The sequence below is a fragment of the Solanum lycopersicum genome, chromosome 2, assembly GCF_036512215.1.
Source record: "Solanum lycopersicum chromosome 2, SLM_r2.1".
NCBI lineage: Eukaryota > Viridiplantae > Streptophyta > Magnoliopsida > Solanales > Solanaceae > Solanum > Solanum lycopersicum.
Window position 1 is genome coordinate 57,170,001 of NC_090801.1, and position 21,529 is coordinate 57,191,529.

Genomic DNA, 21,529 nt, shown 5'->3' on the forward strand with positions numbered 1-21,529 from the left:
CGGTAAATAAAGTGGGATGAATACATTTCATGATATTTTTTTTTTGTTTTAACTTAGGTGAATAAAATTATTTGAATTATACCATGGTTATCAAAAAGAAAAATGACAATTGATTATATTTTAATTTAATTATACTCGCCAGGTAGTCGAATTAAATTCATGTATGACTTTTACTTGCTGCACTCTTATAGGATCACAAACCAAGAGAGAGAATCTATTCACAAATTAAGTAGGGGTTTGATCACGAGATATTACTTTAAGATATGAAATTGTGAGATGGAATTAACATATAGATATGTAATATCATGTTGATTGTATCTCATGATTTCATATCATGAGATGGAATCTCATATTTTTTAAAAATTATGATTTGAAATTTTTAAATATAAAAAATGACGCACAAATTTATATTTTATTAAAATACGCTTATATCTATTAATCATTTATTTCATATGTAAATTGTCACGATCCAATTTAGGAACAGGATCGACGCTAAAGGGGTGAATCCCAAAGCAAACCTATGGTAGTTTTACCTTCCCACTAGCAACGGTTATATTGGTAATTTGTAACTACAAGATGTACCAGGTCTAACGAACTCACCGTTAGCTGCGAAATTCATCAAGGTCTACTCTCATTTATACTTTTCTTTGTAAATTAAAAAAAATAAATTCAAAATGTTATAATTCTTACCAAATCATAGTATATAAAACTTTAACCTAAAACATATGTCAAAATACTATTTCTCAACTAAATTTAAACTCTTTTGATAATAGTAATCACATCTCAAATATCTATAAACATGTCTGATAAAAGCAAGTTTTTTTTTTTTTTTTTTTAAGCAAGTTCATTTCAAATAATTATTTTGGTATCATAGCAAGTAAAAGACTTGTTCATATGCAAGTTCAAAACATTTTGATAAATCATCAATTTTATAAACCATGTATAAATCATGAAAGTTACAAAACACAAATTGTGATAAAATTAATACTCACAATCGTGTCAAATTTCCGAACTCATCACTTAAGCAATTTATACGACTTCCTCGATCAATTTATAATCATAAAATATCAAACTAGAGTTAATTATCATATTCAGGCTGATTCAAGATAAAGTTATAGGTCACCTTACCTTTTAGGTAATCCTATTTGACCTTCAATTTGCTAAAATAAATTCAGCCATACCATGAGTACTTAACTAATGCATAATCTACTTTTGCATAACTTTTTCATCTAATGTTGTTGCCAAAATCACACCTTATTATCTAAGCTCTTGCCTTTAGTAATTAATTGTAAAACCCAAAGTGAGTTTCTTGAACCACTAACAAGGTAAAAGCTGGAAAAAAACAAAATTTAACGTATGATTACTTTTTAAAATTTATTATTCTCATCAATATAAAAATTAATTATTACTTTAAAATCAATTACTATTTTATCTTTTTATTCATCAAATTCATATTTTTATCAACCAAATTTATTATGTAATTACTACTACTTTAAGTTTAACAAAAAACAATTTTTCATCTATATTGAGTGAACAAGACCGACCACAATGACTTTGTAATAACTTATTATGTGATTTTATAAATTTTTATTTATTTGATATTGAGACTATTTTGATATTTTTGTTTATATGAGAAAATATAGAATACAAGTTTTGTTTGGGAACTTCATAATATCATGCTCTAGATATACATTAGTAAAATTATTTTTGGGTACTATTTATTCACAATTGCATGATTTAATTACGCTGAGGATACTGCAATTGGACTACGAACTACATGGACTCCGTCACTCCATGTGTACCAACCAAACGAAAAATCATTTCTCCTTTGAACACTAGTAATTGTTATGTTGAAGCTGTGTTTCTCTCCCAATTTGCTGAAATGTAACCTCTTTGGAACAATATCAACAACGTATCCAGGAGGTGAACTCACACCTAAAACGTAAGTCGAGTTATCTTTTCCAACATTTGTAACAACTCTTGTGACACTCCTGATAGATCCTCCTCTCATGTTTGCTATTGCAAGGGATGGATAGTTAAGGTTACTCGCCGTAGGTATTTTCTCAGGACAACTGAACGATGAATCTAGGCTTACGTTTTGAGTGCATAGATAGAGAAGATAATCCGTGTATGTAGCATCATAAACGAGTCCAGGATCTACTGCTCTTGATGGCCTGAAATGTCCTGATCCGTATTCGAACGGGCTTGCATCATCCCCTGTGGCATTTTTTATTGGCTGACCAACCACATTATTCATTGTTGCTGCAGCAAGAGTAAATTGAACAAATGTCTGTGAGAAATTCTGTACAAAAAGGAATTCAATTTTTGTAAGAGAAACAGAATTACATGTGGTCATTAGAGCAGATCTGATTGCAGCACTACTCCAATCTGGATGAACTGATTTTAAGAGTGCAATTACACCAGAAACATGGGGGCAAGACATGGATGTTCCAGACTGCATGTTATACTTAACAACCCGACGATCCTCTGGCATTTTCAATGGAGATGATGCCTCGCTCCACGCTGCTAGTATGTTAAATCCAGGAGCAGTTATATCCGGCTGCAATTCAATGTAAAAGTATTCTTCAGAAAAAGAGTTTTAACTTCTATACACCAACAGACGGTAAAATACTCAGTTACCTTGAGAATGTTGGGATCAACAACATTTGGTCCTTTGGAAGTGAAAGAAGCCATGACAGGTGCTGGTTTGGTGCCGATCAATGTATTTCCTGGAACAAGTGTAGCCATTGGATTTTTTTCGGTCCGTATATATGTCAGGATTGTGGCTAGGCTATATGAAAATACAACGGTTGTGGGATCCAGATAAGGGGTGACTTTAATCTCGTTAAATGGATTTCCTAAAATAGCGGCAACACCTCCAGCTCTTTTCACTTCCATTGATGCCTGTATACCTGTATTTCCGCAGAGGACAACTTTTCCTCTCACAAGATTTCTTGATAGTGTACCAGGAAGACATGTTCTGTATATTCAATAGTTAGTTTTCATAATTCTAAGTGGTTAAAATAATTAAAAAGTTGCTAGTAGAATGAATGTTACCCTGTTGTATTGCTCGCCGTAATTCCTCTAATTTCTACATCTCCTGCATAAACCAAAGGATGCAATCTCCTCCTCCTTATTGGAGTTACTGTTTGACCCTAAAGAACACAAATTAAGTATTCTGATTCTATTAGTTACTATTGGTGCATAGCAAATCAAAAGTGAATGCGAGTCAATCCTCACCTCAACGATCATTCCATTTCCGAGCATAATTGGAGATGAAAAGACTCGATCGATGCTACTAGCACCAACTGTGATAACCCACGGCGCTACATTTCCAACAGTTGAAGGTGTTGGACCATCATTTCCAGCACTACAAGATACTACAATATTCTTCTTCACGGCATGCAAAGATCCAACCGCAATAGGATTTTCTGTATAGTAGGTTGATGTAGGTAGAGACCCTAGAGAAATACTGAGTACATGAACCCCATCAGCTATAGCATCATCAAAAGCAGCAAGAATGTCATCCGTAGCACATGCATTTCCGTCAGCTAAACTCTGATCTGGAACTGGCCAACATACTTTATAAATGGCCAGTCGAACATTAGGGGCGCCTCCAATAGCTGTACCCTTTGCAAATCCACCAATAGCTGATGCATTTGCTACTCTCCTACCACCCACTGTGCCTGCTGTATGAGTACCATGACCATCTACATCTCTCGGTGATCGAAAGTCCCTTGTCTCGTTAAGAGGACCAACTGCTGCCTCGTAACCTTTCAAATAGTATCGCGCTCCAATTAATTTCCTTGAGAAAGGGAAAAAAAACAAAAGCGTTTCATTTATACTGTCAATGTATTTACAGAGAGCGATAAGTTAATTAATGAGGTAGTCAACCTATTGCAATGGGATGCATTGAAGGCAACACCTTCTTGGCAAATCCCTTTCCATGATTTTGGAACTGGTTCCATTCCTTCATCACTGAAACTTGAAGATTCTGGCCACACCCCTTTATTAATAATAAAAAAAAAGATGACAGAGTAAGTATAATATTGAGGCATAAGAAGTACATAGTACTGTTCAAATGAATAGAATACAGAGAAAAACTGTTACCACTGTCCATAACCCCAACAATAATGTCCTTTCCATAACTTGCATTTTGCAGCAATTTTTCTCTAGAATTTAACAGTGAAGTTCCTTCCAGTAAGCTCACAAAGTCCCATGATCTTGTAGTATGAGGCCTTATTTCATATGGATCACTGTGAAATACCGACACTACCCCTTCCATCCCTGTTTCCAAAAAAAAATATTACACTGATCACAAACAAATGAGGCAATTTGGTACCACTGAGACATAATACAATCAATTAATAACGTGTTCTCTCTAACTGCTTAAGCTATAAACGTTCATACGTACTATCTTTGAAGTTTGTACCTGATATCATATCGACTTCTTGTGGTGTTAACACCGCGGAGAAGCCATTGATGACGTTTTTATAGCTATGAACAAGTGATGCTCTAACATCTTCTTTGGATGTAGTAGTACCCTTGACAGAATGAAGAAATGAACAGTGATGGTCTTCAATTTCTTTCAAAGTCTTGTCTCCATTATGTTCTCCAAGGTACACTATATATACCTTTTTTTCTTCAGTACATGAAACAAATCTACCAAGGTTCATGATTAGGAAGAGGGAAATTAAGAAAAATACAATTATGTGATGGTTCTTCATTTTGGATGGCTTGTTTGGATTTGCCTGGTATGGGTTGATTTTCTAATTAACGGGTTTTTATAGTGATATGATTGTAATATAATAAATACTACATGTAATTATTAATGATCTTACAAGTTTTAATAATTTATATATACGTCGACTAGAATGGAAAGAGTCTATGATAGTAGCTAATTATATTTAAGGGAAATGGACTATGACTATTTCTACTCAAGCTGAAACTTGGTCTATATTTATCTGTCTAGTAACGCAAATAGTAACTTTGAAACTTTTAAATAGGAAAATGAGGGGAAAATTCACGTCAACTTTAGTTGATCCAATCAAAATATATATACACAACTTAATTAGGTATATGTATTTAGACTTTACAATAAAAAAATGTGAAGTGTAAGAATAATCACGTTAAAAACTAAGCATAAGATCTGTCAATATTTGAACTTCAAATCTCAAAATAGAAAAAAGTTGATTCTTCAACTTTATTGTACCTATTCATAATATTGGCATATACTTCTATTTAATATTATATTTAATCAACTCATGATATATATATATATTATGTTAAATATATGGACTAAAGATGGTATATTTTACAAATTTGGAGGATTGTGAAAGTAACTAGTATTATATCTTAAAGGACGAAAATCAACATATACCTACATTTCAGGGCTATTTTGGTCCTCTCCCAATTAAGAAAATAACATAACATTAGCGTGTTCATGCGAGACCAAAAACATATTACATATATATAGTCAAACCACGTTCACCGCATAATATTAGTACCTAAAAAATAAAATCGTTAACCGAAAATTCATTATTTGTGACAAATAATTGAATTCATAGAAAAGGGGTTAAAGACAAGTCAAACGATCAACTCCTTTCTTTTGGCTAAATCAAAAGAGTGGTAAGCTATAAAAAAAAATTAGGAGGTTCAAAATCGAAAAAAATAAAAACTATACTAGTAACTTGATTTAACTTAATTTGATATTCAAAAATTTAACTATACTTGAATTGATTTAATTATTCATAGTATTTTTTCCCCTCTTGCCAAACAAAAATATTACTACAACTATATATCGATTAAGAAAATAAGATATATGTCAATTTTAGTTGGTCGTCTAATTAAGTAAGATATATATAATATTGGCGGCTCCACGCGAGATTAATAGTCAAACCACGTTACATATTATTAGTACTAACCACCAGATAATGTTTCATTTTCATGTTATTAATAACACAAAAATGAAACATCCTAAGGTCCTTAATTCATTAAAAAAGTTTTTCAAATATATATGACTTGGTCAAACGGGTAAATTAAAAGTTTTTATTGTCACTTGACGAGAAAAAGCTAATGAAATTACATATATGTTACCCTCATCAGCCCCATAAACACAAATATCATATAATTGTTTGATTTAAATTTCGTAGCAATTAGAATAATCATTCTTTAGGCGCGTTTTTTGCTTGCTAAGAAGTTGATTATCATCAAATCTTACGCAGAAGGTTCACATCCATTGATTTTTCAGAAGAAAAATGATTACTTTTGATGTTTTGAGAATCGAGATATAAATATATTTAGATAAGTTTAATATTTTACGTGGTAAGACAAAAAAAAAACTGAATTAGCGAGTGACAATGACAATGCATAAATTATATTAGAATACGTATCGTAAAATAAATGAAAGAATTGAAAGATGGAAAAAGATGGTAAAAGAAGACTGGTCATTGATTAAGTATTTTACAAATATCGACCATCATGCAGCAGCAAGATAATGGAAAATTATATGTTAAATCAATTGATAGTTTATAACATTTTAAGAAAATTTCAAAAGCGTGTCAATTATTTAGTCTATCATTATAATTACATGCAGAAATTAACGCGTTCTATAAACTTTATAAATTTATATATTATGCATCTAAAAATGTGGCTTAGTAGCAATAAGAGGTCTCATATTTCCTTCTCATTTGTCTATTTTTAATCAACAAAATTATTCATACACTATAATTAAATATATATATATATATATATATATATATATATTTTTAAAAAATGATATAACGACTAAGTATATACAACTTAATTACATATACCATGTCGTTGGACAATTCAAAACGGAGAGAAATTATATCTACAAAGTGATCAAATTAAAGTCCTAACTATCTATCGTATTTTTTAAAGAATCAAATTTTTGAAGTAAATAGAAGAGAAAATTACCTTTTGAATTAGGAGTAAAATTGTTTTTCTTTGCTTAAAAGTTAAAACATATCTTAATATAAATAAAGAATGAAAAGATCCTTTCAAACAAATTAAAAGCATGATACATTTTTGAGCAATTTTCACATATACCAAATATAATATTCATATTTGTATATTATAGCAAAGTTTGTTTAATTGTGCTATATAGCAAACATAAATATGCATATTTAGCAATACATATACAAAAAAACAGTTGTGTAATTCGTTATACATATACAAAGAAACCAATCGTACAATTCGCTATACATATACCAAAGAAAGTAGTTGTATACAAAACAATTATATAATTTGTGTATGTATAAACGAGAAAGAGAGCAAGACCCAAAAAAATGAAATAAGTATATAAGAAAAAAATATATGTATTTGCATGTGTATATACAATTTTCTCTCGCTTTATACAAACAGAAACACAATCTATATATTTTGTTTCTGTTTGTATAAGCGATAGAAGCGAGTGTGGCGAGCGAGATCTGGAGAGGGGAGAGAGAGGAACATGTGTGTGTATATATATATATATATAAATAAATTTTTCTCGTTTTATACAAATACAAACACATTTTATATATTTGTGTTTGTATAAAAGCGAGAGGGAGTGTGGCGAGCGAGAGTTTGAAGGAGAGAGGCGACTGACAAACAGTTTTCTACATGACACAATTAAATCAAAATGTGGTTATAACATTTAATTTGATTTATTAATTTGTCATTATATATAATTTTCCCTATATTTTTTTCAAAAAAGAAAAAAGAAAAATAAGAACCAGTGGGCTGCAAGTGTTGGGACATATATTAGAGCTTATACGCCCAATTCCTTGGAACAATGGCAGCCCAAATAATTCAAATTCGGATCTCAAACTCCGAACATTCCGACCCGCCAATTTGAAAGGACGATAGAGCTTCTTCTCCGGTCTAATCCGTCGAACCACCACAACTCTACGCCGGCCGCCACTCTCTTCACCCAGTTTCTTTCTCCGGCCAACTTATTCCGAGCAGTTTCTACTGAGAAATGGAATTGTACGTTCCCGCTTTTTTCTCCAATCCCTTTTATTAATGAAGTTAATCTCTGAGTGATGCTGAGTTTATCTTCCCACTTACTTTATTTATGTAGCAAAGACTCTGTTTTTTTCCTTACAATTGATATATATCTCATTGTTATTATATTAAATTGAGAAACTGAATCAAGTATTTGAGCTTAATGGCTGTCTGAGTAGTATAATTATCAGCTTTTTTTTTTGTCATTAAGTTGAGGTAATTACATTTATCTAGCCTCTTAATCGTTATAGCCACGGTTGTATCCAGAAAATAACATACCCAGTTTAATCTCATTGGGGAGGGTAGAGTGTTGCAGACCTTAGCAAGGTTTGAACAAAAAAGTAAAATTAACAATTGAGGAAAGAAAAGGATTGCAGCCATAGATGAGCTTTTAAGAATTTATGGTTGCTTGCGATTATCTATGGTTTTTCTTCTCAATTTTTAGATTATATGAAAGACAGAAGCTAAAATTTTAAAACACTATAGATGATAACTTTCTGCTGCATAGATTCAGTTTTCAGTTTTTCTGTTCTCTTGTTTTCTTAATGATAAAAATATGGACTGATGCAGCTTCGAAACTTGGGATAATAGGCCCGTCTTTTGACCCTTATCTGCTTAAATACAAGGTTTGGCTCCACAACCAAGTTATTCAGCTATCCCTAATTATCCATCATTCTCGCTGAAACTGGTAATACATATTGGTATTTTCTTTTTACATATAAGTCAGTTAATGCTAATAGTTTTGAGTTACAAATTTTATAATTTGCTTCTTTAAGAACCATTCTTGCTTATGAGAGTCCCCTGATGTGTATATTTGGGAAGAATTTATTTTAGAACTGCTGTGCTAGAATGGGAGGTTCTCTACAATTTCACTTCTTCAGTTGCAACATTTTGCTAAAGGGAATAAACTCAACCGGGTTATCGGATAAGGTTGGAGTGAGATGCTCCTTTTTGACTATTTTTGATACAGATTATTGCTCAGTGTCTAAGGTTCTGCTATCATATGCAGTTAAATGTATCCTCTGCTCTTAAACATTCCAAGAAGCAGGGTGAACTTTCTCTTACTATCTCTGATGCTGCTGATCAGAAGTAAGTAATGCTACCCATTAACACATTTGCTTGAACACCGAGTCATTTTTCATGTGTCTGTATCGGTTGGTCAATTTGATATCAGATACTCATTTTCTTGAAGTAATTGATTATATTCTATGTAGTATTATGTCAAGCTGAATTTCATGTTAAATGTTTTTTTTCTTCTCTAAACTAATTATCCTCTGTGTGGAATTGTGGATGCAGGAAAGTTCAGAAGGCTGGAAAAGTAGAACATCACTTATGGAAGAAAAGAGAATCTGCTGGATCTGGACAAAAAGCGCTGAATCTTGTTCGAATTGTAAGTCTTTTCAAATTACTCTGGCTAATTACTACAGTTTGTACACTGAAAGATATGTTTTCTCGTATACCTGAAGTAGACGTATTTTGACGTTGCCTTCTGTTTCTTTGTGATATGTAAATGGACAGATTTCTGGACTTCCAAATGAGAAAGAGTCTGTTTATGGTGCATTAGATAAATGGATTGCATGGGAGACAGAGTTTCCATTGATTGCAGCTGCTAAGGCTCTAAGAATCTTAAGGCAACAACGGCTGTGGAAACGAGTGATTCAAGTACGACGCATGAGAACTTTATTTTGTTATTTTTAGCATGGGTGGTATATTTGATAGCATTTTGCCTTGATAAATTCTGAAGCAATGTAGTGATAAATATCATTTCTTAACAACGACCTTACTTGAACAGGATCTGTTCTATAGGCTCGTACCACTGTATTATTGATTTCTAAGGTGACAGGAAACCAAGAGTTAAAAAAAAATATCATTTGTTAACAAGCTATGACATTAGAAGCCTTGTTTTAACTTCATAAGTATCATACTCAATTACTCAAATTGACCAAGTACAAGATGGCTCTGCTTCAGGTTCTTTTGTTTTTCCAGTGCAAGACAAAAAAACTCTGATGCGATTGCACTTTTAATTTTCCCAGTTGTGTGGATTATCTCGTCATTACTCAATCAAAGTCAATTCTTCCATCTTCCTTGATGTAGTTGTAGTTCATAATCTACTCGACAAGTATCATTTGAATGTATTGACTACTGGCTACATGGAAGTAGAAACTGAACTTGGTGATACTGAGATTTAGTTCTGCTCCTCTGGATTGTCGGGGCATGTTTAAATCGTCTTGGTAGGAAAGAGAGGTTTTGTGTAATTGAGCATATGTGAATCTTAATTGTTAGACAGATCATGGTGACTAGTTTGATTATGTGCTGAAGTATTTCAGAATAGCCATTGTCACTAAATAATACTTGCTCTTTAACACTATGCTTAGGTAGCTAAGTGGATGTTGAGCAAAGGTCAAGGTGCAACAATGGCAACCTATGATGCACTTCTACTAGCATTTGATATGGACAACAGGGTAGATGAAGCAGAAACGTTATGGAATATGATTTTGCATACAAGCACACGGTCTGTTTCGAAACGGCTCTTCTCCAGGATGATTTCATTATATGATCATCATCATGTGCCAGACAAGATAGTTGAGGTAAATGAATTTTTTTGCATTTTTCCAAAATTGGTCCAAGTATAACTGGTTGTTCAGTTCCCTCTCTGCAGAAAAGCATGATGCTGTGGATTATCCTCACTTCTGTCTTTCATAATGGATTTCCTCAACTGTCGGAAGTTTGATTCTATTTTTGAAGCATGCTTTTTGAAAATTCAGGTGTTTGCAGACATGGAGGAGTTGGGGGTAAAACCAGATGAAGATACAGTTAGAAGAGTTGCAAGAGCCTTCCAGATGTTGGGCCAAGAAGATAACCAAAAACTGGTTCTCAAAAAGTATCAAAGCAGATGGAAATATGTCCATTTCAACGGTGAAAGAGCAAGAGTGAGAAGAGATATAGAATGAATAGAAGTGCTATTCCTTGCATGGGTGGGGAAGAGTAGTATGTACTTGGTTGATATTATACATTCTGGAAAATACTTGTCAGATAAAATCCAAGTTGCTATAGGTGTGTTGATATATCCCCGGTGAGATTGTGTATTGAATACAAAGACTCTACTTGGCTGATGATACAAGATATAACTAGAAGTCCACAAGGTTGATGAAAGTGTAACCTCATCGCAGTTGATTTCTTGTGTGTAAGCAAGACTACCAAACCATACTACACCTTATAGTGAGATTTTCCACGTTATACTGATATCATTGGGTTTTCAGTACAAAGGTTGGTTTTAGTTTTGTTTGTCTTAACATGTTTGTATCTAAATTTCTTGTACAGAGATGTTCCATTCAACTATTAATGGTTTATAAAGTATTCATGTAATCAATCAAATCTTGAATTTCAATTTTCTCATCGGCTCGTGACACCTTTTTTCCATGTTACGTTCTCAAAAATTCTACTGCAGGGATGAGCATAACGCCAGGGAAGCAAGTTCATGCTGAGACTTCATTAGGATAGAAATGAGAAATGCACTGATTTATTCTCTAGCGAGATATCTTTGCTTCAGATGTAACTAAAGTAAAGTTATGTGCACCAATTGAGGGAACACAGAGCACTATATATCCCTATACTGCTATGGGTTTTTGAGTACTTATGCCAATTTTACAGCAATTGGACTCCTAACATTATGGATTCCATCATTCCAGGAATACCATCCAAACACATACTGATCTTTCGGAATTCTATGCATCATGTCACGGTGAGCTTTCACTGTGATAGTGAACGTTTTCTTGGAGCCAACGTGGTTAAAAGACAAGATGGGTGGTGAAATCTCAATAGAGAATCCCAATGGAGGTTTGACACTGGCAAAGTAAACGCTCTTTGGTGCACCAACATTTGTCAATCTTCTTCTAGCAGTCACAGTGCCATTGAGATTTGGAATAGCCAGAGACGGGTAATTTAGGTCTCTAGGAGAATGTGATTTCTTAGGACACTTGAAGGATTTGTCAAGATGCTTAACACCAGAGGCACAAAGGAAGAGAAGATAGTCTTGGTAGGAAGCATCGTAGACAAGTCCAGGATCTGCTGCCTTTGATGGCCTGAAATGCCCTCCTCCGAACTGGAATGGATCTGCTGGCTTCCCAGATGCATCAGTTATTTGCTCACCGACATTATTTTGTAATTCAGCTGAAATTATACATTGATTAAATCAGTATAGTGTGGAAACTTATAGACAAAAGAAGAGTTCAACTTCTAGCCCCTGACAAATTTCAGGGGCAGTTAAAGGTACCTGAAGTTATCAGAGCAGATCTTATTGCAGCACTGCTCCAAGTGGGATGTATAGCCTTCAAAAGTGCTGCGGCGCCACCAACATGAGGGCAAGACATGGAAGTACCTGAGAGTATGTTATACTCTACTACACGTTTGTCAATATCTAGCTTCGTAGGGGATGATCCTCCACTCCATGCTGCCAATATATTCAGCCCTGGTGCCGTGATATCCGGCTGTGGGAAGAGCACAAAATGAGAATTTTGTTTAGAAGACAATGCATAATATATCACAAATCAGGTAAATTATCTTTTAGTTTCTTGTGTAAATTCTGACCTTGAGGATATCCGGTGCAACTGCACTTGGACCTCTACTAGTGAATGAAGCCATGTAAGGTGCTGGTTTAGCATGCAAAACTGTTTTAGCTGGGATTATATAAGCTACAGGGGACTTTGTAGAACTGATATAGTTGAGAATCTGAACTCCACTTTTATAGTCCACTGCTGTGGCTGGAAGAAGATGAGCATCTGCTGCTAACTCTGCCCCATTTGCTTTACTATTTCCTAGTATGTAACCAATTCCTCCTGCCCTTTTCACCTCTCCGCCTTTTCCTACTCTTGTCCCATTCCCTCTCAAGCACATTACTATTTTCCCCTTGGCCTTTTCCGGCGAAAGAGAACCTGGTAAACACTGCCTGAAATGTTTTTGCAAAAGTTCAGATATAATCACCTGAAAAATATTGAAACTTGGAAGGAAGGAAGGGGAGTACCCTGCTAAATCTTTGGTTACGTTAGTGTTGATCACCTCTCCTGCATAAACTAGAGGGTACATCTTCTTCTTCAGCTTGTAAGGTGTAACTGTTTGTCCCTGATTTCATGCATAACATCCAAAATGAAGAACGGCTTCAATTTAGGAAACATGTTCTAATCCTAGTGTTTAATTGTTTTAGTTGAAAGAGTAGTCGAAAATTGAATAGATTATCATGTTTTCTTGTGTTAACGTGTGTAATAGTTTCGGCTTACCATGAATTTCTTGCCATTTCCTAGTACAATTGGTGACAAAAATTTCCTGTCAACACTGCTAGCACCAACAGTGATAATCCAAGGAGCTGTATTAGACAATGTAGAAGGTGCAGGCCCTGAATTTCCAGCACTACAAGATACAACAATATTCTTCTTCATGGCATGAAGTGCTCCAATTGCAATGCTGTCCTGATCAAAAGGCTGAGGCTGTTTTGTTCCAATGGATATACTAATAACATCAACACCATCTGCAATAGCATCATCCAGTGCTGCTAACATGTCTTCATCAAAACAAGTGTTCCCATCTTCTTTCCCCTCCCTTGGAATAGCCCAACAAACTTTGTACATTGCAAGCCGTGCGAGTGGGGCCCCACCCGAGGCGGTGCCAGATGCAAAGCCACCAATGGCAGAGACATTTGGAACCTTTTTACCTCCTGCTGTTGATGATGTATGAGTTCCATGTCCATCTTTGTCTCTTGGAGACAGATAATCTAAGGTTCTGTTTAGAGGGCCATAAAATTGTTCATAACCTTTTATATAGTACCTAGCTCCAATTATTTTCCTGCAAAAGAAGTCCCAAAGTAGGCATAGTATAATAAATATTAAAGTTCTCATATCTTACATGATTAAGAAAGGCAAATTTATGATTTAGAGTCAGCAAGTTCAGAATAAGTGTACTCGTACAACATATAAACATTTTAAAATTTATTCGCAAGAACAAGACGTTATCTTGCAAGGCAAAAACAAGTTGGAGGAAAGATAATGTCAATAAAGGTCTTCCGTCTTTCTCCCCATTCTCTATTTGGAAGACGGGGTATTGTGACAGTTGGAAAAGCATGATTTTCAGTATGTTGCTAGATATAGGACGTGCATTAGTTCAACTATCTAGCTAGTCAACGGTTCTTTAGGACAAATAAAAAAGTTGACTGGACCCCTACCCTACGAAAAGAAATGAATTTAGTTGAACTCGCAATCGCAATCACCCTAGATATGTCTCATATGATTAGATAAGATATACAAGGACATGATTCACACATCCCGACCCTCTCTCACCCCTATCAATAACCAAGAATTAGATATATTCTCTTCTAAAGAAAAGAAGAAAATGAATGAGTGAACCACACAATCTAGTGAAAAGGTATACAAAATCTTTTTTTTTTGGGGTACCATTTGGTAGCATGGTCATATACTTTTGAAGAAACTTCGTTACGATTTATTTGACTTATTTTTACTTGACTCGAAATTCAAAAAAGTAAAAAAAAAAGATTTTAAATTTTATGATCTTAAACATAAAAGGTAAAAAAGGAATAAGATAATACTCATTTTTGTCTCTTTATACAACTAACAAATGGAGATATAATTAATAGTTTATGTTGACTGTCTGAACTTTCACCTATACGTGCATTTAAAATTTCATTGTGGACTCCATATATCATCAGCAACACATGCAGCTATGCAAACATAACAACAAAGTAATAGTACTGCACACTAGAGGCATTGGAAGGCTACAAAGTTCACAAGATGGCAAAGCAATAATCCAAAAAACAATTAGCAATTTGTCAGCGTAACTTGTTTTGTTTTGATTGAAATAGACAAACACTCGAATTATTACATTGATATCAAAAGGTCACCAAATGACAGGCATGGACACCCAATGGGTCCTGTCCAATTTTTTAAAAAAAATCTCTTCAACCAATTAGAAAATTACAATTTTTTTTATAAGTAACACATACTAATTATAATATGTTTATTTTTCTTATTTTTTAATTGCTTTTATAAACTATAGAAGACAAAAAAAGGCAAGTTCGAGAACCCTTGTAAATTGACCTCTTTTACCAAACTTATAATTTATGCACGTCTAAACGTAATAATTAATTCAACGTTAGGTCAATGTATAAGAGACAATAGACAAGTGCCAAAAATTAATCTAAGCATGATGTGATATATAACTTGACGATAGGTTCCTATAGCCTAGTAATGAAATTATATAAGGTCCTTTTTATAAAAATAAAAATAAAAACAATCATCATTTCATCATCTAGTTTTTACAAATATATATAGTGATAGTGTATATTGATGGTATATATTGGTAACTATTCCTTAACGAAACAATTTGCTATATTGAACAAAATAAAGATGTGTTATGTATATATAGTAAAGTAAATTATTTTATGTTTAACTGAAATTCCTCACCTTAAACACACCAACAAACAAAAAAAATGTTTGGTTGTTGGGTTTATTGAGCACCTGAAGATTTTCTTACCCAAGATTGGCTATTAATGATTGCAAAATAGGTATACTATCACATCATGGAGATAAAAAAATAAATGGATAAGGCAAAAAAGGAAAAAAAAAAGATAAGAATATTTAAGACTCACTTATTACAGTTTGAAGAGTTGAAAGCATCTCCAGATTGGCAGATTCCTTTCCATGACTTTGGTATTGGTCCAATCCCTTCATCACTAAAGCTCTTAGATTCTGGCCATAGCCCTATATGGTGCATCATCCAACAACATTCATTACCGTCACTCAACTGATAGTTATTAACTCAAAAAAAATACTTTCTACGTTAATAATCAGTTTAGTGACTGTATGAGAAGTTACATGAATGAAGCTTCTAAATTCCAAGTAGGAGAGATCGATAAACTTTTGATCCAAATTTCGTGTTTAATATATATAAACTATCAGTCTAGAACTCAATAAAGATTAAATTTTAGAATTCAATAGACCACTAAAAAAAGATGAATTTTAATAATAGGTTAAGTTGTTTGAACAAAGTCACGTGTTATACAAGGTCTTTTCTAAATAAATCACAAATAAGAGAAACTGTAATTTACACGTTAATTATATTGTGTGTCCATATTGGAAATACATTTAAATTTTAAACAAAAGGGAAATTCATTAATAATGGTAACCAAATAAGTATAGTAAATAAATAAAATAAAATAAAATGTACCGCTATCAAGAACTCCAATAATGATATTTTTTCCATATCTGGCTTTCAATAGCAAGTCATCTTTGTTCAAATAATTTGGTGCTACTGACTCTTCCACTCCAGAAAATTCCCATGACCTTGTTGTATGCAAACTATATTTTCTTGGCTCACTTTTATACACCGATACCACTTCTTCCAACTCTGTTTAAAAGAATTTTTACACTATCAGATTAACATCGTAACATTTCATAGATAAGTAAAAGATGTTAGATGATATTACTCATGTATATGTTTATTTTGACTCTTTTTAATGAAAATTCTGATTCTGTCACTGTATACCAGATAATTTAAAAGCTTGATGAGGGGTGAGAAGTGCGGCAAATCCATTGATGCTGTGTTTATAACTATAAATGAGAGAAGATTTGGCTTCTTCTTCATTATCTTTTACTGATAATAAATATGAGTGATGGTTTTCTTCAATCTCATGCAATGCTTTCTCCCCATTATGCCCTCCAAAATACACTATATAAACCTTCAACACCATAAAAAAAATTAATAATAATTAACATAACTAGAGATTATAAAGAAAGAATTAATTAATGAGAAATGAGAATGATTAAATATAGTAGTACCTGTTTTTCATGACATGAAGCCAAGAGAGGAAGCACAAGGAGAAGAAGAAATGAGAGTGTGGAAAATGAATTCATATTTTTAACAAAAATACAATGATTTGTGTATTGTATGAATAGTGTAAGTGTTATATGCAAAATAAAAGGATATTTATAACCAAAAAGAAAAAAAAAAGGATTGTAGAATCTTGGTTGGAATTGAGTGAATATTTCTATCCTCTTTAATTTACTTCCAATAAAATTGTCTTTTTTAGACCTCTTGTGGACCTAGAGAATCTCTATCTAAAAGGGTAATTTGGTCAGTAACATGATAAGTATAAGGTTAATTTAAAATGGAAAAAATTATAGAAAATAGCAAACTATTAATTTAAATTAAATATTATGATCACAGTTTTATTTAATTTTAATCCGTATAAATATTTTGTCATTCGCCTCTCTCCCCAGAAATTTGGCTCGTCACTCTCCTTGATGTCGCTCGCTTATCTTTTGTTGTTTTCTCATTCTCGCTTTATACAAATACAAATTATACATTATTGTATAATTTGTGTTTGTATAAAACAAGAGAGATTTAATATACAAATACAATTGTTTTAACTCTATTTAATTGTACATGCACAAATTCAAATTTTATGCAGATATACAAACACAAAGGACATATATAAATGCAATTTTCGTAAACGCAGACCCTTAATTTACATAAATTATTGTGACTTGTACAAATTAGATGTCTGCGATTTTATACAAATCAACGTTTCCTGTGATTTTTATACAAATTTGACGCTTCATAGCAAAGCGTAAATAGCAAAACTCTAGCTATGAAGCGTTAATATGATATTATGTTTGCTAAACTTAAAATATAATCTTTAATTAATCTTATTCTTTTTTGGTTTGAGTTAAACAATTTCGGATATGATGAATAATAAGAGAAAATCCAAATTAAAAGAGAGACTGTTTGAATTATGATTCTACAACTAATGTATTTTAATCAAAATAAACAAATGAAAATGAATTGTATTCATGTAAAAAAAAAAATTTCTGGTACAAAGTTATATTTATCTGTCCCTGTTTAAATGACCAAGCGTAACTTTTATTTTCTTTCTTTTCCTTTTTTAAACAAAGTTAAAGAGTGATAGGGAAAGGCACGATATGTGGTTGAAATTGCAATTATTTCATAATTTTAGTTTTGAAAATTTGTGAGATGTATGTGGTATATTATTGATTATATTATTTAAGGAATTTCGAAAATAGACACTTACAATAATTTAATTAAGTTTTATAACTATATTTTGTTAATTATAATTCATAGTTACATGTTAAAGGGAAGAGAGAGTCGATCGAGATTGGGAGAAGCAAGAGAGAGACGAGCGAGAGAAGAGGAGACAAATAGTTTGTATAGATGCTATATAATTGTATATGTTACGTATATTTTCTATTTGTATACGTATATGATTTGAGGTCGAGAGGCGTACGTAATTAGAGCTAAAAAATAGGTTAGCTTAATTAATTCAAACTAAAACTATATCAGCTAATTAACTAATATATTTGCTTATCTGCGTAATTTTTTCTAAAGAAATCTCGACGTATTATATACGGGGTATATTCAGAATCAATATAATTTTAAATTAAAAAACTCACGTTTTCACTGTGTAACATATTTAGACTAAAATCTTAGACCAAGATAAAAATGTGTAACGTAAAGTCAAAAGTGAAAGCTTATTATTAGTAAAAATGTTCTAACTTAGCGTCATCTTAACATCAAATAAACATTTATAATTTCTTATAAGCACCCAAATATTCACTGAATATGATTTGAAAGAAAGATATTACCATTTTATATTTTAGCTTTAGTTGTATTAATTAAACACTTTGTAATTCCCTTAATCTTATTTAAGGGTATTTTATTTTATTTTTGTCATCTTTAAGGACTTAATATATATGAGGCAAATTAAATTTAAAAAAACGAAAATGATGAACCGTACTATGGTGTATACCTCAAAATGAATTGCACTATATTCTAATTGAAGATTATAATAAATAGTACTTTACTATATTGTCAATTGTATTGGAAATTTTGACTTTAGAAAATTGAGTTTAGATTTATTTTTCATGATTATGAAAGTGAAAAGATAATTGTCAATTCCATCTGAATACATATGCATTTATGCCAAAATGTCGTAATCACTTTTTGATTCTTAATAAATGGTAGTATTAGCAATTACTGAAGAAAAATTGTCATTATATATCTTAGAATATATCTAAATAGCTATTAATCTATATGTTAAAGGAGAACAAAAACACTAATCGTTTGTATATTCTTTTTATCCCAATTTTTATGGAGTACTTTTAATTCTTTTGGGATTAAAACTATAAAAAAAATATTTTAAATTATATTTTTCTATGTTATAATGACATGGACAGAATTATAACTTACTATATTTTTGAATATGCAAATTTGAATTTTAAAATATTATGTCAATTTAGTTTTAAAGATTAGTCAAATTAATTCTTGAATAGCGAAAAGTGTCACGTAAATTGATATGAAGGGAGTGTAAATTAGTTTGTTTTTTTTTTTTACATTTTTTATTTTCTTAAGATGCATTATATAATTTATCTTGAACATAATTTCAAGTAAATTAAGTAACCCTTTTCATTTAGATTTTATTTCCTAGGTAACTCATGAAGAGGGGGAAAGAGAAACATCATGAACTTCATCGAAAAGGCTATGTGTTACCCTACAAGAAGAGACTATAGTAAAGTTTCAACTATTGCAGGTATTACTTTTCATGTAGTAAGCCTCGGTGGATTATCAAGAGTCCGGAGTCTTAAGTAAAAAATATTAATAAAAATACTAAAATGGTATATAAAATTTTATATTAATCAAAATGGGAAAATCGCTGCATCAACAGCGACTTACCCCATCGCAAAAAGCAAAATCGCTGCCTAATTTATAAAAAAAAATTGATTTTTTTTTAAAAAATAAGTAAATCGCTGCAAATTTTTTTTTTAAAAAAAAAAATTTATAAATCGCTGCTTAGGCAGCGATTTCATTTTTTTTAAAAAAAAAAACACATTTTGCAAAATCGCTACAGAGACAGCGATTTTGCTTTTTCCAGTGGGGTAAGTCGTTGTTGATGCAGCGATTTTACGGTTTTGGTTGATATAAAATTTTATATATCGTTTTGAAATTTTTGTTAATATTTTGTACCATTTAGGCTCCGAACTCGGATTATCAACATGTTATGGTGGGATGGTAGGGTCTTCACTTTAAATCAAGAAACTCAGGTTTAAATTCTAGTTATAAAGAAAATCCTTTTAGAAACGGTCTTTAAAATGTATTACGATCTCAAATTTAATCTAATTGTGTTTAAATATAAATATCAAACATCAAATGAGAAACAAGAAAAAAAAATTAAGTTCAAAGCTCAAACTGAAATTCCTCACTTATAAGGCTTAATAAGTCGACATATCCACAAACTTAGTGAGTAGATTTCATTTAGACATTATTTAACCTATCCCCCTCGGTGTCTGGAGTCCATATTGGAGCTCCAACTAAATCAGTATCGCGCATTACAGGGTTCATTCGGTGGTGGTGCTCCCAACATGATTATTTTATCCATATCCAGAGGCTAAAACTCGAGATCCCTCGTTAAGGGTGACACACTCTCACCAGAACACACCACAACCGATGTTGAGCACTTGAATACGTGATATAATGTTCCCTATTAAATTGTGTGTATTTTCAAATACCCATTACGTATGAGTAACCAAAAGCATGCGTAAGCTGATATAGAAATGAATTTTAAATGTAGAAGAAAAGAAGATGGAATTATTTGTAGATTCCCCACCCTATAAAGAAGCAAAGGTACAAAAATTGGGTATGGGTAAGTGGTGTATGAAGAAAAAACTAGAATGGGAGCTCACTACCCACACTTTATGTGTAATTTACAAAAGTGGAAGTAGCTATAAAAAGGACCAGGCGTGCACAACTCTAATTTTAAACTCACATCTTCTTTGTGTCTTCTTCTGCAATTCCACAAGTCTACATATATAAGCAGGGGTGAAGCTAGGGTCCAACGTCCATGTGAGTTCGTTTGAATTCAGTAACTTTGTTTCAAATCTTATATTTGTCTTTAAAATTCATTGCATATGTACAAATTATTAATTTAGAACTCAATAACTTGAAAGGATTTAGAATTAAGAAATTATAAATTTCAAATTCTGACTCCGCTTCTGTATATACTTTTGACAATTGAATTTCAACGCTCTGTAGAGAATGTCACAACAACATTTTTTTCTCAATGTGAAGATATGCAACTCTAGGAAAAAGATGTCTTTCATATTTTTATAGCATCCAATTGCACTACTTTTGTTCTTAACTAGTTTGGCGTTTTATTAAGAAGGAGAAAGTCCACCTTTTCTTTTTCTTTTTTAAGGTTTTGCCTATTTGACTTTACAATTAAAGTTTTCCCTCTAAAAATAGAATGATTTGAGTTGGATTTTTGAAAGTGATATATGCATCGATTTCAGAGAAGTCAGAGGTATGTACCAGAAGTAGAGACAGATCTAGGATTTAAATTTTTAGAGTTCCCATTGTTGCTCTTCCCAAAATTTTCTTCCTAATCCTGCTGTTCCATAAAATATGGATCTCTTCTCCTTTTTGTTTTTGGGTGCAGGTCCTACCC

General features: G+C 32.3%; 3 protein-coding genes across 11 annotated transcripts; 1 reads left to right on the forward strand and 2 right to left on the reverse strand.

Annotated features, from left to right (window-relative positions):
- Positions 1-1,553: 1,553 nt before the first annotated feature.
- LOC101255456 (subtilisin-like protease SBT5.6) lies at positions 1,554-4,929 on the reverse strand. Its single transcript, XM_004232934.5, has 8 exons — positions 4,433-4,929; positions 4,111-4,287; positions 3,895-4,006; positions 3,241-3,805; positions 3,058-3,155; positions 2,641-2,980; positions 2,347-2,560; positions 1,554-2,262 (listed from the first exon to the last, which is right to left on the reverse strand). Exons 1-8 carry the CDS (start codon positions 4,725-4,727, stop codon positions 1,742-1,744), a joined length of 2,322 nt encoding a protein of 773 aa, XP_004232982.1. The 5' UTR covers positions 4,728-4,929; the 3' UTR covers positions 1,554-1,741.
- Positions 4,930-7,762: 2,833 nt separating this feature from the next.
- On the forward strand, positions 7,763-13,802 carry LOC101259397 (pentatricopeptide repeat-containing protein At4g18975, chloroplastic). Of its 9 annotated transcripts, none has more exons than XR_011214735.1 (10): positions 7,763-7,992; positions 8,581-8,698; positions 8,845-8,940; positions 9,020-9,099; positions 9,307-9,400; positions 9,529-9,672; positions 10,386-10,598; positions 10,776-11,277; positions 11,459-12,561; positions 13,308-13,802. XR_011214735.1 is itself a non-coding variant. In XM_004232949.5 (8 exons), exons 3-8 carry the CDS (start codon positions 8,860-8,862, stop codon positions 10,959-10,961), a joined length of 798 nt encoding a protein of 265 aa, XP_004232997.1. In that variant the 5' UTR covers positions 7,763-7,992; positions 8,581-8,698; positions 8,833-8,859; the 3' UTR covers positions 10,962-11,401. The 9 variants fall into 9 exon arrangements, 7 of the variants coding, with proteins under 7 accessions (XP_004232997.1, XP_069149665.1, XP_069149664.1 ...); XR_011214734.1 differs by having other exon boundaries at positions 7,786-7,992; positions 8,833-8,940; XM_004232949.5 differs by lacking the exons at positions 11,459-12,561; positions 13,308-13,802 and having other exon boundaries at positions 8,833-8,940; positions 10,776-11,401.
- LOC101252948 (subtilisin-like protease SBT5.6) lies at positions 11,503-17,084 on the reverse strand. Its single transcript, XM_004232925.5, has 9 exons — positions 16,851-17,084; positions 16,558-16,750; positions 16,240-16,419; positions 15,662-15,773; positions 13,284-13,845; positions 13,031-13,128; positions 12,598-12,955; positions 12,284-12,497; positions 11,503-12,180 (listed from the first exon to the last, which is right to left on the reverse strand). Exons 1-9 carry the CDS (start codon positions 16,923-16,925, stop codon positions 11,645-11,647), a joined length of 2,328 nt encoding a protein of 775 aa, XP_004232973.1. The 5' UTR covers positions 16,926-17,084; the 3' UTR covers positions 11,503-11,644.
- Positions 17,085-21,529: the final 4,445 nt, after the last annotated feature.